The sequence below is a fragment of the Uloborus diversus genome, chromosome 3, assembly GCF_026930045.1.
Source record: "Uloborus diversus isolate 005 chromosome 3, Udiv.v.3.1, whole genome shotgun sequence".
Classification (NCBI taxonomy): Eukaryota; Metazoa; Arthropoda; class Arachnida; order Araneae; family Uloboridae; genus Uloborus; species Uloborus diversus.
The window spans coordinates 15363278-15376613 of record NC_072733.1 but is presented as its reverse complement, the minus strand read 5'-3'; the positions used below and the strand labels follow the sequence as shown (position 1 = coordinate 15376613).

The 13336-nt window shown below is 35.0% G+C and overlaps 1 protein-coding gene across 3 annotated transcripts in view; it reads right to left on the bottom strand.

Moving 5' to 3' along the window:
* Window positions 1-264: 264 nt before the first annotated feature.
* Window positions 265-13336, bottom strand: part of LOC129218252 (solute carrier family 2, facilitated glucose transporter member 10-like) — a 120764-nt gene continuing 107692 nt past the window's right edge. For 2 of the 3 annotated variants that reach the window (XM_054852476.1, XM_054852477.1), the window contains 5 exons: window positions 11031-11141; window positions 9525-10101; window positions 4967-5089; window positions 2698-2830; window positions 265-713 (listed from right to left, as the gene is read on the bottom strand). In XM_054852476.1, coding sequence (XP_054708451.1) covers window positions 572-713; window positions 2698-2830; window positions 4967-5089; window positions 9525-10101; window positions 11031-11141 — 1086 coding nt within the window. In that variant the 3' untranslated portion in view covers window positions 265-571. The remainder of the gene's footprint in view (window positions 714-2697; window positions 2831-4966; window positions 5090-9524; window positions 10102-11030; window positions 11142-13336) is intronic. The other variant, XM_054852478.1, reaches the window with a different exon arrangement.

Genomic DNA, 13336 nt, shown 5'->3' with positions numbered 1-13336 from the left:
ATAGACCCCCCACCCTATTACATACAATATCAATTAAAAATAAAATGCTTTTTCTGTCATGGTGTGATATGTCAGATGCTAGTTTTTAACGATGTTATAAATTTTCAGAAATGAAATTGTGCTTGCGTGCTCATTTATTGGTCTGTATACTCAATATTTCTTTTCAAAATGAAATGTGAACATGATCGATTTATCATTGATATTTTTTGAGAAATAAATCAACTACGAAAATCATTAGTTTGATTTGAATGTGAAATACTTTATTCAATGCATCAAATGATGCGAAACGATGAAAATAAAACACTGAATACTAAATTTGTTTTCATGGGATAGATACAATGATTATGGTAACAGATAGTTATACAAGAAGATACGGTATACATTTTAGAAGTCTTCAATTTGCATTTGGAGAGTGTTTCAATAATTGATAGCCAACTGAGATTCCAAGAAAGCTTTTAGTCAGCTGGAAATGAAGTGATAAAAAATGAATAGTGTTTGACCTACTGTGTCTTTAGCACGATTTTGCTTACCAGCTTTTGTATCCATTTCATGAATAATTGCATATGAATCATTATAAACGCGTATTTTGAGTTCTTTCCAGCCTCGTTTGCTTAGCTGGCCGCTCCGATGTATGATTTGACTTTCCAGAAGATTTATTGTCTTCACTGACATTTTGATTTGATCTACAGCATTTAATATCGCTCCTTATTAACCTGAAAAACAAACAACACATGTAAGATACAATGTAATAGTTAAAAGAAAATAATAATAATAAATTAATTTGAATTTTGACCTCTTGAATTCAAATTATGTTTTTCGCAATCACGAGTGTGTGTGTGTATGTAGGCATGTGTGTTTATGTGTGTGTGTGGGTATGTGTGTTTGTGTGTAGGGAGTATGTGTAATTGTGTGTAGGCATGAGTGTGATGAGTGTGTGGGTAGTTGTGTGTAGGTGTGTGTATGTATGCGTGTGTGTGTATGTATGTGTTTGAGTGTGTATGCGTTTGGTGTGTGTGTATGTGCTTGTGTATGTGTGTAGGTGTATGTATTTGTGTGTGTAGTTGTGTATGTATGCGCGTGTGTGTAGCATATGGATGCAACCTGGAGACGGTGTTCACTATAAGAGCAGCATCGTGAGGAGCCGGTCGACGGTAATGCTGCAGAGGGTGCTGGCGGGAAAATAAAATGATAGCACATCAAAACAGTCAAGTGAGAACAATAAGCAATCGTGATTGCTCAAAAAAAAAGAAAAAAAAAAAGATCTTCAAAAAGTCAAGTAGTTGAAAAGAAAACCAATTCTTTGTGTCTGTGAAAAATTTTAATTTTCAGACTTGAGCCCTTTTTGAAATTTGCAATTTAAATTAATTTTAACTCTTATATCTATATAAAGGGTGGCTCAGATAAACGTTTTAGAACTCTTAAGATGTAGGGTGCACCCTGACGACTCGAAATCATACAGCAATGTGGGGTTGAAATGCTTTTTTGAAGCGGTGATGTACACAGAAACACCATCAAGAAAAGAGACACACACAGTAAGAGAAAAATCTTTTTTATAATACATGTTCAAAAGTAAAAGGTACGTGGGTCAAAACAAATGTTCAGGTTTTTTTACACGGGTACAATGAACACATCACATTTATGGCGCAAAGAAACTCCGGACAGGCTCCAATACTCCTGGGCTATCTATCTCAAATTTCTCGGGTCCGCATTGCATTTTCGACCCCGCATTGTTATATAATTTTCAATCGTCAATATGCATCCTACCGCTCTTAGGAGTTATGAAACATTTAACTGAGACTCCCTGTATAAATGTGTTAACTGATTACAATCACAGTAATAATTTTTTGTAAGTTACAGGGTTATATATTTTTTAAAATTCATTTTAAATAATTTTTAATGCGTAAAAGTCCGCTCTTTTGTCTCACTAATAAAATTGATTCAAACAGAAACACAGTAGAAGTTAAGTTAATGTGACCAGATTTTTCAAGCTAAAAATCAGGACACATGACGGGAGGGGGGGGGGGGGTAGAGTAGTTTTTTTTTCCACAGGCTTAATATTTTACGTAACAGAAAAATGCCAAGAAATAACTCAAATGTACCAATAAAGAACTCAAGTTGTAAATAATTTAATAGTATTGATGTAAAGAATATTGCATCACACAACAAATTTATTAATCAAAATTATTATTTTCAGTTGTACTTGCTGTTAAAAGCAATTTTAAGAAGCAAATTCTTGTTGCCTTTCAGAAAATCAAGGAATTCCTTGCATGAATAAGAAAAGTTAATTTTAGTTAAAAGAAGACTTTTTAATGTGGCAACTGATAATTGCGTTTTTTCAGATGTCCAAATTTTATTCACCAAGGAAAATGTTCTTTCAACAACTGCTGTTGTGCCTGGCAAACTGAAACCAAACTCAACAATCTTTGTCAAACAGTTGATTTCAATCGCCTGAGTGCGAAAATGAGTAAATATTTTACTTTCCTAGGGACTTTTTCGACAAAGCGGGACACTTTGGCGGGACATTCCCGCAGCGGGACAGTAAGACAAAAAGCGGGATTGTCCCACCAAAAGCGGGACGTCTGGTCACATTAGGTTAAGTTGGTTCAAACATATAAAACATACCTGCGTCCAAAATTTCAATTTGTTAATCATATGTTAATATTTACTTGAATTCGGTGTAGGTTGGAAGTATTTTACCTTTTCGTCAGAATCTTGCTAATTTCTTCCAGTGTTTTGCTCTTAGTTTCCGGAACGCAGAAGAAAATGAATATTGCAGCTGCAAAACTAACGCAAGCATATATGATAAAAGTTGGTCCAACACCTATTGCATCTGCGGGGGAAAATTGATTAACACTTAAATTTTCTGTCCAAAAACATTTTTCTTCTATGAAATTTTCGTTTACACGCTAAATTGCTCTTTTTTTTTCTTTGAGTTCAGTAACAGCTAAAATAATGTTAATACAAAATGAAATATTATATAACCCTAAAGAATGACTCAGAACTTCGAGTAAACTTTAAAATATACTTCAGTAAACAATAGAGCAATAACAAATTGCTATATTAAACAAAAATCTCAATTACGGAAAGTGAGTCAAAAAATTTTCAAACAATCAAAGTTTTCAAAATTATTTTTTTTTTCATATCTGTTAATTTAAGGAAAAAATCGAAGTTCTGTCCAAAACCTCATTAAATAAGTCATTTACATTCCTTCATTTATAATTAACTTATTTAGTCATTCGCTTATTCATTATTTATTCACTCTTTTACTCACTCGGTTATTTTTTCTCACACATTAATTAAATACTTTCTTTATGTATTTAGTGTTCCCTTATTTATTCATTTGTTCTTCTATTTATTCATTAATTTGGCAAAAGAATTTTAATAATCAAATAGAAAATATTCATAAGAAAAATGTTTAATTTTTCACTTTGCCCTCATGCAAAAAAAAAAAAAAAAAAAAAAGAAGGAAAATTCCCACTTTTTTTGAAGGTTCAAAATTACAGCCTGAAATTAAAATAATGTTCCATTGACAGTTTAATTATAGAGCAAATTTTTCTTTCTTTATGCACTGTAACTTTTGAAACAAGTTTCCTATTTGTTCCTTTTAAAAAAGTTAGGTAATCTTAACTATTTCACTTTCCCCAGGGCCTGATTACCGCACAGGCCAACTAGACCTAGGCCTGGGGCTCCATCTTCCTAAGGGGCCCCAAGTTACTTAAAGAATTATGCTTAGCATTACAACAACTAGGCAAAAAATACAGATATTTTTTAATTAATAATTAAAAAACAACAACTTTTTAGTTGGAAATGAACTTACTTATAGGATAATTTTTGTTACTTCTACCAGTAGCAAGTTTACCATGTCACAATTATGAGATGCCTAGAAGGGCATGAATGCACATGATAAATGATTTTCATAATTCTGTGATAGACAAAGGGGCCCCCAAAAATCAGTCTTCAAAGGGCCTCGAAATTATTGTGGGCCTAGGGCCTCACTTTTAGTTAGTCGAGCCCTGACTTTCCCCCGCATTCACTTACACTGTTTTCTCAAGGAAACATATAAATATAAAGCACCGTTTATAGGTTTTTGAAGGGATTGTACAAAGAAAGCGTTTAAATGAAGAAACGTATAATTGCTAAAAGCTTATAAAAGAGAAACGTATAAACGGTGCTTCACTATATATTTTATATATATATATATATATATATATATTGCAAATTAAATGTTTAGTTAATTGTTTAGTTCTATGAATTCCTAAGATGGCGGGGTAAGTTAACTCATTGAAAAAGCGCTGGCCGACAGTGTTGATAGCTGCAAGGAACCATGCCGCGCGGTTCAGACGTGTGGTAGGCTACGCTATTGTGGGACTGTTGTGGTCAGCGAACTGATTTTTGAATGCAGTTTTTTTTTTTTCGATATTCATGTACCGAATTTGATTTTGTAGGATTTTTCTATTGGGTTTTATTTTCCTTATTTCTTCAACGTTTGTTTTTGTTCTTAAAGTTGAAGATAGCTACAAGTAAATAGTTTGATTTGTCGTATTATTCAATTGTAATTGTTCTTTATAGCGTTTTTGTTACAGTATTTATATATTATTTGGCGTAACATTTTCAATTGCAGAAAAAAAAACACTTCACTCTCTAAAGGGCAGGGTTACGGTAGCGTGGTTGCTTGGCGCGTTAAACGATGAACTATACAGTTGCATGATTATTTTGAGTTTTAAAGGTACTGTTACTCTTTTTATGTGTTTTGGCGAATAGTTTTGAATTTCAAAGCGACTTTAATAGGTTTTTTTTTGTAAAATTGTGTCGCATTTTAGTTGAGGAAAAATGATAATTTCAAGTCGAAGGGGGGGGGGGAACGTTGATGTTTTGTATTCAATGGACTTTCTTTAAATTCGTAGCACGGGCATCACCGTGTGGGTACTGCTAGTAAATAAATAAATTTAAAAAAATCATGACTTACTTATCACATCCAAAAATGTAAGTGAAACTAGAATATTTGATCCCCAGTTGATGGAGGTAGCTAAAGAAACAGCTCTCCCTCTCAAAGATCCGGGGAAGATCTCACCAAGCACCAGCCATGTCACTGATGAACAACAACAAATAAAGTGCTTCGTTAAAAACAAAATTCGTAAGTATTAAAATAATACATTAGAATCTTTTCATTGAAAAGTTGAAAAAAAAAATACATAATTTGAAAACCATTTGTTTAACATGTATGAACTATGTAAATAAATAAAAAGAAATATGAAAAAAAATGTCACTTCTTTTCTTCAAATTAATACTTACTTTATTTATTTATTTTTTTAAATTATCTTTCTGCATCATACAGGGTGTCCCAAAAGGTCGTTTACAAACTTAACATGCTGGTCTGTCATATCATGATGAACAAGATTTACACAGGAACATGTGTTCGTAAACGCAATGCTGGCGCACTACATGCACACAAAGTCAGACACTAACAGATGCACAACATGTCGCATATCTATTACAAAAAGACAGTTTTGCACAACATTTTAATTTTTAAGGAAAGCTTAAAGTAGTTGATAAAATTTCCGTCCTGTCAGCTCTCATAATCACGTTACAACGACAACTCAGCGATCGGTGAAATCTTGTCCGAATGGATCGTTATTACAACGGTCGGTACTTTGTCGCTGCGACGCGTGTATGACAGCTAAAGGCAGCAAATTTCAACAACAGCTATAAGCCTTCCTTGAAAACTAAAATGTTGCGTAACATCGTCTTTGTGTAATAAATATGTGACATGTTGTGCATCCTTTAGTGTCTGACTTTGTGTGTATGTAGTGTGCCAGCATTGCATTTTCGAACTTATGTTACTATGTAAATCTTGTTTATCATGATATGACAGACCAGTATGTTAAGTTTGTAAACGACCTTTTGGGACACCCTGTATAAGCATCAAAGTTAAAATAACGACTACTGCGTGGATAATATTAAAAACTTTATGCTTTCTTTTTTATTTTCTTCGATAAGGCTAAGGTATAATGAACAAGTTTTCAAATGCCCTTGCCATAAAAGGTCCAATACTTTGCTTGCAATGTAACACTTCAACTGTTTCTTTGAAATATATTTTGTTAAATTTTCATGGCTAATTAGCGCAAAATTAAACGAAATTTAATTGAATGCAAGTTTTCTAGACAACCCCATAAAATTTTTTCTTAATAAATACTCATTTTAAAGCATTATATTTCTATTTTTTTCCCTTAAATAGGTGTATCATTCAAGAAGATGGAATTCTAAATGAAATGAAGAAATGTTGAAGTTCAAAACTGGGTAGCAAGACTAAATACGCTACGAAGACTAAAAAGCACTTCTTTTCAATGCAAAAAACAAAAGAATGAGAAAGAAAGAAAGAAAAACAGGGACGTTTAAAGAGAAAACTTCTCTAAATGGGTTGCTTACACTGTTGAAAGTTGGGGTGAAAGGCTTGTTCCACTAGTAAAACCTTGGCGTACCTACACGGCACCCTTACATAAGGTGAAAAGGTGGCACTCTTAAACCAAAGTAGTACACCTTTGGTGAAAAGATGGAATACAGGGAAAATAATAGCAACCTTACTTCAAACTGCCTAACGAGGCACTGCAAGGGGACATACACTGTAAAAACGATTCCGAAACGTTCCTGAAAAATAATGGGCAGCTGATGTGCCCAATTTCTTCCAGTAACATATCTTGGAAAAACCAGTAACGCTTTCCGCTAAAAGTCAGTAACCTTTCTGAAATTAACCTTGAATCTTTATGAAGACGTGCGAAATCTGCCCAGTTAAAGTCAGTCATGTCTCTAGAACCTTATAGAAAAATTAACTAGGTTCAGTATAATTGATTAGAACCTTCCTACTTTACCAAGAAGGCTCCATAAATATCAGAGCGACCACGGCTAAAGCTATGCAAGAAGGAACCACGCATATATCTTGCCTGCAATTCCCACCTTGCAAAGCTGTAGCTATCCATTGACATTTTCGCTCTCATTGGAAGCTTAGTCAGTCTGGACATGCCGTAAGCAACTTTAGGCCGATACACTTAATAAACACACTCATTGAATCTTTAAACTGGTTGCTAAAAATATTTTCCACAACAGTGACAAGTCTGCACGCGTGCAACTTGTAGCGATTCAGGAAACTTTTTTGTGATGATACTTGTTTTTACGGGGAAATAGGTGAAAACGTGTGAAATCCCGAGACGTTCCACTGAAATAGCCAGTAACGTTTCGGAATTTTTTTTACAGTGTACTAGTCCAAATACTTAGTACTCAGTGACACCCACCTGTCTAGCAATTTTATTTATTGGTGGTTGAAATAGTGTCTTATAAGTGCATTTTCATTGTGAATTCAATTTCGAAAATGGTTAAAACTTAAGAATATTTTATAATATCTTCGAAATCTTTAGTAGTGTACGGCATTTGATCTCATTTGAGCCTTTAAAACTTTCGTTGTAGTTTTTTCGTAGTTATGTTATATCTCTCATTGCATGAAAAGTGCTACTGATGACTAGATGGCTAATGTTAGAAGGTGTAACGTACATACGAAATTTCAATCTTATAGCAGTGATGCCCAACCTACGGCCCGGGGGCCACATCTGGTCCGCGAAGCTGATCCGTGTGGAGTCAAAAATTCCGAAATTGGTTTTTGAAAAGCATTTATTTAATAAAATAAGCATCAAGTAATGATAACAAAAACTATTGGTTTGTCATTTTCTTTCCTTTTTCATATTTTTCCAAGAAATTTAGAAAATTATGAAAAGTTTAGAAATTTTATACGTGTTCCGGTCCCAAAAAGAGATTTTACGAGTTTGCAAGCACATATGTACGTATACCCCAAACCCTGTGGCACGACAGCCCGTGAAGGCCAAGGCCTACTGTGTCCAACTTAGATTTCCTGACCACGGGCTTTGAGGAGCAAGGTGGTCAGTCTAACGCGGAACCCCCCCATGTTTGGTTCCCAAGCACGCTTGGTACTCATTTTATTGACCCATTGAAGGGATGAACGGCTGAGTCAACCATGCCTGACCCGGGAATAGAACCCTGGGTCTACGGCATGGGAGCGTGAAGCGCTACAACTGAGCAACTGGACTTATGTACGTATAGAAGTGATAAAAAGAAAACTAGTCAAAATTCATTCAGATGTGATAAAAAATGTAAATGCAGGCTGAAATTTGATTGAAAAAGATTTATTAAATACTTGAGTGACTTTTGTACAAGGAAGTCGTTAAAGTGTTTAGCTGAGGACCGTAAGCATTGAAGTAGAGAATGGAAACTTGCCATGTTTTCAAAAAAGGAAAAAAAAAACTACATTTTCAAACAATCACTTATTGCTATTACTTTTTGGATATTCTGATGTCTCAGTAGCATAGAAAAATATAACTTTTGAATTATTAACATTAGATAATTTCTAAAAAACAATTTGAACTCAAGGGACACACACAGGGTATTCAGGAAAGGACTCCCTGGTTTCAAAATTAAATATCTCGAAAACGAAGGCGATATTGGAATAAAATAAACGGTATGTTTATTGTGAAACCCATAAAAATCATGTACTGAAACTTGGAAATTTGTTTTAAAAAATACCAACAAGGGGCGCTGCATGCTGTAATTGCAATAGAAGTCCCCATAAATAGTGCTGTGAAGTGGTTGAACGATAATTTCTAGCTTAAATGTTACCACCTCTGAGAGGTAAAACTACTGCTAAAGCGCTTAACCCCTTCGCAGCACTATTTATGGCAATTTCTATTGCAATTACAGCGTGCAGCACCTCTGTTGGCAATTTTTGTTACTAATTTCCGAGTTTCAGTACATGATTTTTATGGGTTTCACCAGGGCCCGACTAACTGAAAATGAGGTCCAAGACTCACAATGCTTTGGAAGCCCCCCTCTCTATTCTACCACATTTAGTCAACGTAAAATAATGCTTAACATTCATTTAAAAGAAGATTTTTTTTATTATTTTTACAAAAATACATTAATTTGTAATGTTATGCATAAGTTTTCGAAAAATTCGGGGCCCTTAGGAAGATGGATTCCCAGGCCCAAGCCTAGTTTGCCTGTGCGTTAATCAGGCCCCGGGTGGTTTCACAATAAAAATACCGTTTATATCGGCCTTTTTTTTTTTTTTTTCGAGATATTTAATTTTGAAATCAGAGAGTCCTCTCCTGGACACCCTGTATTGTGGCAGTGGGCAGTGGGAAGCAAAGAGGACTTTTTATAGTTTTGAGAGAAACGCATTTGAAATTCAAATCCCAGGTTATCTTTCATTGAAATTTTATTCTAAACCCTGCTGCATAGCAGCACTAACCAAGGATACTAGTTCTATCTCTTGCCCCGAAACAGAGGAGAGGTTCTTTTACCGTTTGTACAGATTATCTCGAAATTTTAAATTTTTTTGGCACTTGTATCCCTTTCCTTCTCACTGCCTCATACGTCGCACGGTCCTTAAAGAGTTTAACTAAAATAATCCAACTGTAAAGTAACTGATTTAACTCAAATCATAAATTCGATTCATACTTTACCTGGTCCATAACTCATCCCATACGAGCATACAAAAGTCATTAATGCGATCACTGACACTATTTTGGTCAATGAGTTGCTGGGTTCATCCTGATTCGTGAACTCGTCCAAAAGACTCTCGCTTTCAGTATCATTCACCACAGTTTCGTTCTTTACTATCAAACGTTTAATGATTTTCTTATCTTCCTGAAGGACGTTGGAACGAACTTCGATTATCCCTTGACTTTTTTCTGCAATGAAAGTTGTGTTCTCGTTAAACACTTTCTCCAAGATTGAGTCTGGAATGAGTATGGCATTTTCAGGCAACAGTTCTTCCAATTTTGTAATTGTGAAGTTGTCATTATCTTCCATATCTCTGTAAGTTTCTTGCAAATCTTCCACTGTTCCGTTATATTTGAAATTCATGTGAGCGTGTATGGGAATAGGCGAGCATGATTTTGCTGTTGAATGTGAGTATTGGGAAGCCCCAACTATCCCCAGAATCATCAGACTAGTCCCCATAAAAAAGCATCCAAATAAAAGCAAAGCTCTTCTTCCAACTTTGTCCACGATCATTAATGTCACAACTGTCGAAATCACCTTTAAGAAATGGATACAATTATCTTAATGGGAAATTTAATGACGTTCAAAGTTTGAATTGCAATAGAAGTTAATGTACCGAACAAAATCATTTTTTCCATTTTGTAGGTTAAAAACTCTTAATCTTTCAAGGAAAGGTTAAAGAGAAAATAAACGTTAATAAACAGCTATATCTCGTTAGAAAATGAGCTTAAAATTTGTGTAAAATATGTATTGTGACTCCTATCAAATGTATTCATGATTTTTCAGAAAACAGGAAAGGAATGTTTTCGTTTGTTACAAAAGCCTCTAAATTGCAATTAAAAGGCTATTTATTCAGAAGTTTCTTTTAACATTTAGGAAAGTAGCGGTAATTTGAAACAAGGGATGGATAAAGATTAAACTGCATAATCACTCTTGTAGTGATTTTTAGAACTAGGTTATTAGTGTAGGCAACAAGAGAGGGCAATCAGCGAGTTTCATGTGTTTCCATGGCATCTGTATAGGCACAGTCGTGGAGACAAAAATGAAACACTCTTAATTATTCTGCTATTAAACTTGATATAAGGAAGAAAGGTACAAATCGACAAAGGTTGAAGTCTTCTTCAAAACTGCGTAACTGAAAATCTTAAAATGGGTCACATACAAAATTAAAGGAACAGAAATCCTGAATTTTTTTATGGAAACTTCTCATTTTTACGACATAAATACGTTTTTCGGCTACTTGAGTTAAAAGCAACCTGGGTATTAAACTTTCTTACTTATGTGACGCGTCACAGTGACCTTGAAGAGACTTCACAACGGAACTAAATCTCTAAGAGAAAGTGTTATAACTTCACAGGAATGAATTGTGTTCTGAATAGCAATGCATATTATTTATGTATTATCAATTTTGTAATCTTACGAGCGATCAAAAGGAGAGGTATGAATTGCTGTTTAAAGACACTAACCTTAACAATTCCTAGGCCAACGGTAACTAGTGTCGCTGTTGAATCAGAATGATATCCAAAGCTTTTAAATACCGTAGGGGCGTAGTAGAGCACATTGGCATTTCCTGAAAACTGAATTCATAACCGTTACTTGTCACAGCAATAACTTAAAATATTCACACAAGAAAAAAAATGTACATGTAAAAGAAGAGATTATTAGTAAAACAAACTTTTCAGCATGAATATTTTGATTTCTCTATTACTGCAACACCAACATTGCACGTTTTTCCAAGAAATAAGTAAGGTTAACAATAGTAGTGGCCAGTGCCAATGGATTTAAACGTGCGTCAAACGTGCAGGAGGTATTTTTCTTTGGTATAACCTACTGCACGTTTGAATCCATTGAGAAACCTGGAATCCTATTTTTTCAAGTATAAATCTTAAAGTGGCCACTACTGTAGCACTGATCATTACTGGTGTTTTACGTTATTGCATAGAGAATATTAATTCACAAGATTGGATATAGTTGCGTGACCACCGAAAATTTTCCGCACAGTACCTTTCCCTTTGTTTTCCTTTTCCGTTTAATTCCTCGACTACAATTCCAAAAATCTCCCCTAAATGCTTACATACACATTAGGGTGTCCCAAAAAAATGAAAGTCGTTTTTTTTAAACGCATACCCTCTTATGTTTTTCCTTTTATATTAAAACCGTTGTAAAAAAAGTTTCATGCAATTTGAAGCACGGTAACCCGTGCCGACTTGCGCCTAAAGGCCTAATCGTGTAAATAGCACCAAGGCCGTATCCAGAGCCCGAAACCCGAAATGTTTTGTACCGTAAAACAGAAGAAGGTTTTTCTTCTTTTTTTTAAACTCCTATTGCCAGAAAAGGAAAATAACAATTTTTTTTTTTTTAATTCTTAATTTTGCTACTATTCAAAATTTATAATATTTTGAAGAAATACAGAAAAAACAGTTCTAGTTCTCATTAGCTGCAAGGCACACTTGAAATTTAGACCTTTAATTAGGAGTTCCTGCTCTCTTTCCCAATTCAATTCAGGGCAGTCAAGGCAGGCTCTTTGTCAGTTCGGTAGACTTTTCAAGTCTACCGAACTGACTTTTGTGCACTTCCTCCTCCAGAGGCGTGCACATAAATTTTGGGGCTGTCACAAATGCTTTTTTGGGGCCCACTCCATATTGTTTACCCATATTTTCAGCCCTAGGTATAAAAATATTGGGCCCCGTTTAAGCTCGGGCCCGGGCCAACAGGTGTCCCTTCTCCCCTCTGTGCACGACCCTGCCCTCCTTCCCCTAAAACTCTTATAAAACTGACACTGTACTGATTTCGAGCCGGGAACTCCCCAAAGGCTTGGACCCTAGTTTCCGATTAGGCGAGTATCTTGTTACCAAGATGTGCCAAATTCAGCTCCTTGATACATCCTGAGTAAAAAATGCAAAAATCACGATTCTCGCGTTTTTGTAGTATAATTTTCAAGATCATTTTTGTGACTGATATGTTTCTTGTCTTTCATTTATTTAATGCCGAATTCAGTATTCAGTCTTTTTTTTTTTTTTTTCATATTTTTGTTGTCTCAATTACCTAATATAAGACTCAAAATATAGATTTTTTTTTTCAAAAATTTCTCGGGGGAAAACCTCCGGACCCCCTGAAATTAAGGATGTTCTACATCCAACTTAAAGCGACACTCTCCTGTTATCCTTACTACTACAAGGTGAATAAGAAAAATAATAAGAAATTAAATTAACAACAGTCCAAACAGTGGAATCATTAAAATTCGAGAAAAAAAGTCTTCTATGTTAACATTTTTATGCGTTTGGTGTGTCTATATATACTATATGTGTGTGTGTTAGGGCAATGTGCTAATCCGGGCCCCTCCCGAAAAAAATTTCTGGATACGGCCTTGAATAGCACGTGTATTCATAAGCAAGCGAACGCTGGCCACGCGATGCTTTGCGAAGCTCAAAGCAGCTGTAAATAGTGCACAGAAAACAAATGAAAACAGAAAAACATATGTTGGGAGGAGGGGGGGGGCTTATCCGTGGCAATTTTTAAACCGTCAAACGTGCACTGTAAAAACGATTCAGAAACGTTCCTGGAAAATAATAGGCAGCTGATGTGCCCAATTTAAACCAGTAACATATCGTACAAAAACCAGGATAAAAGTGAGTAACCTTCCTGAAATACTGGAAAATCTCCCCTGTTAAAGCCAGTCGTGAACCTTCTACAAAAATTGAATAGGTTTAATGTATTTGATTAGAACCTTCCTGGTTTACCAGGAAGGCTCCAAAAGCATTAGCGCAACCAT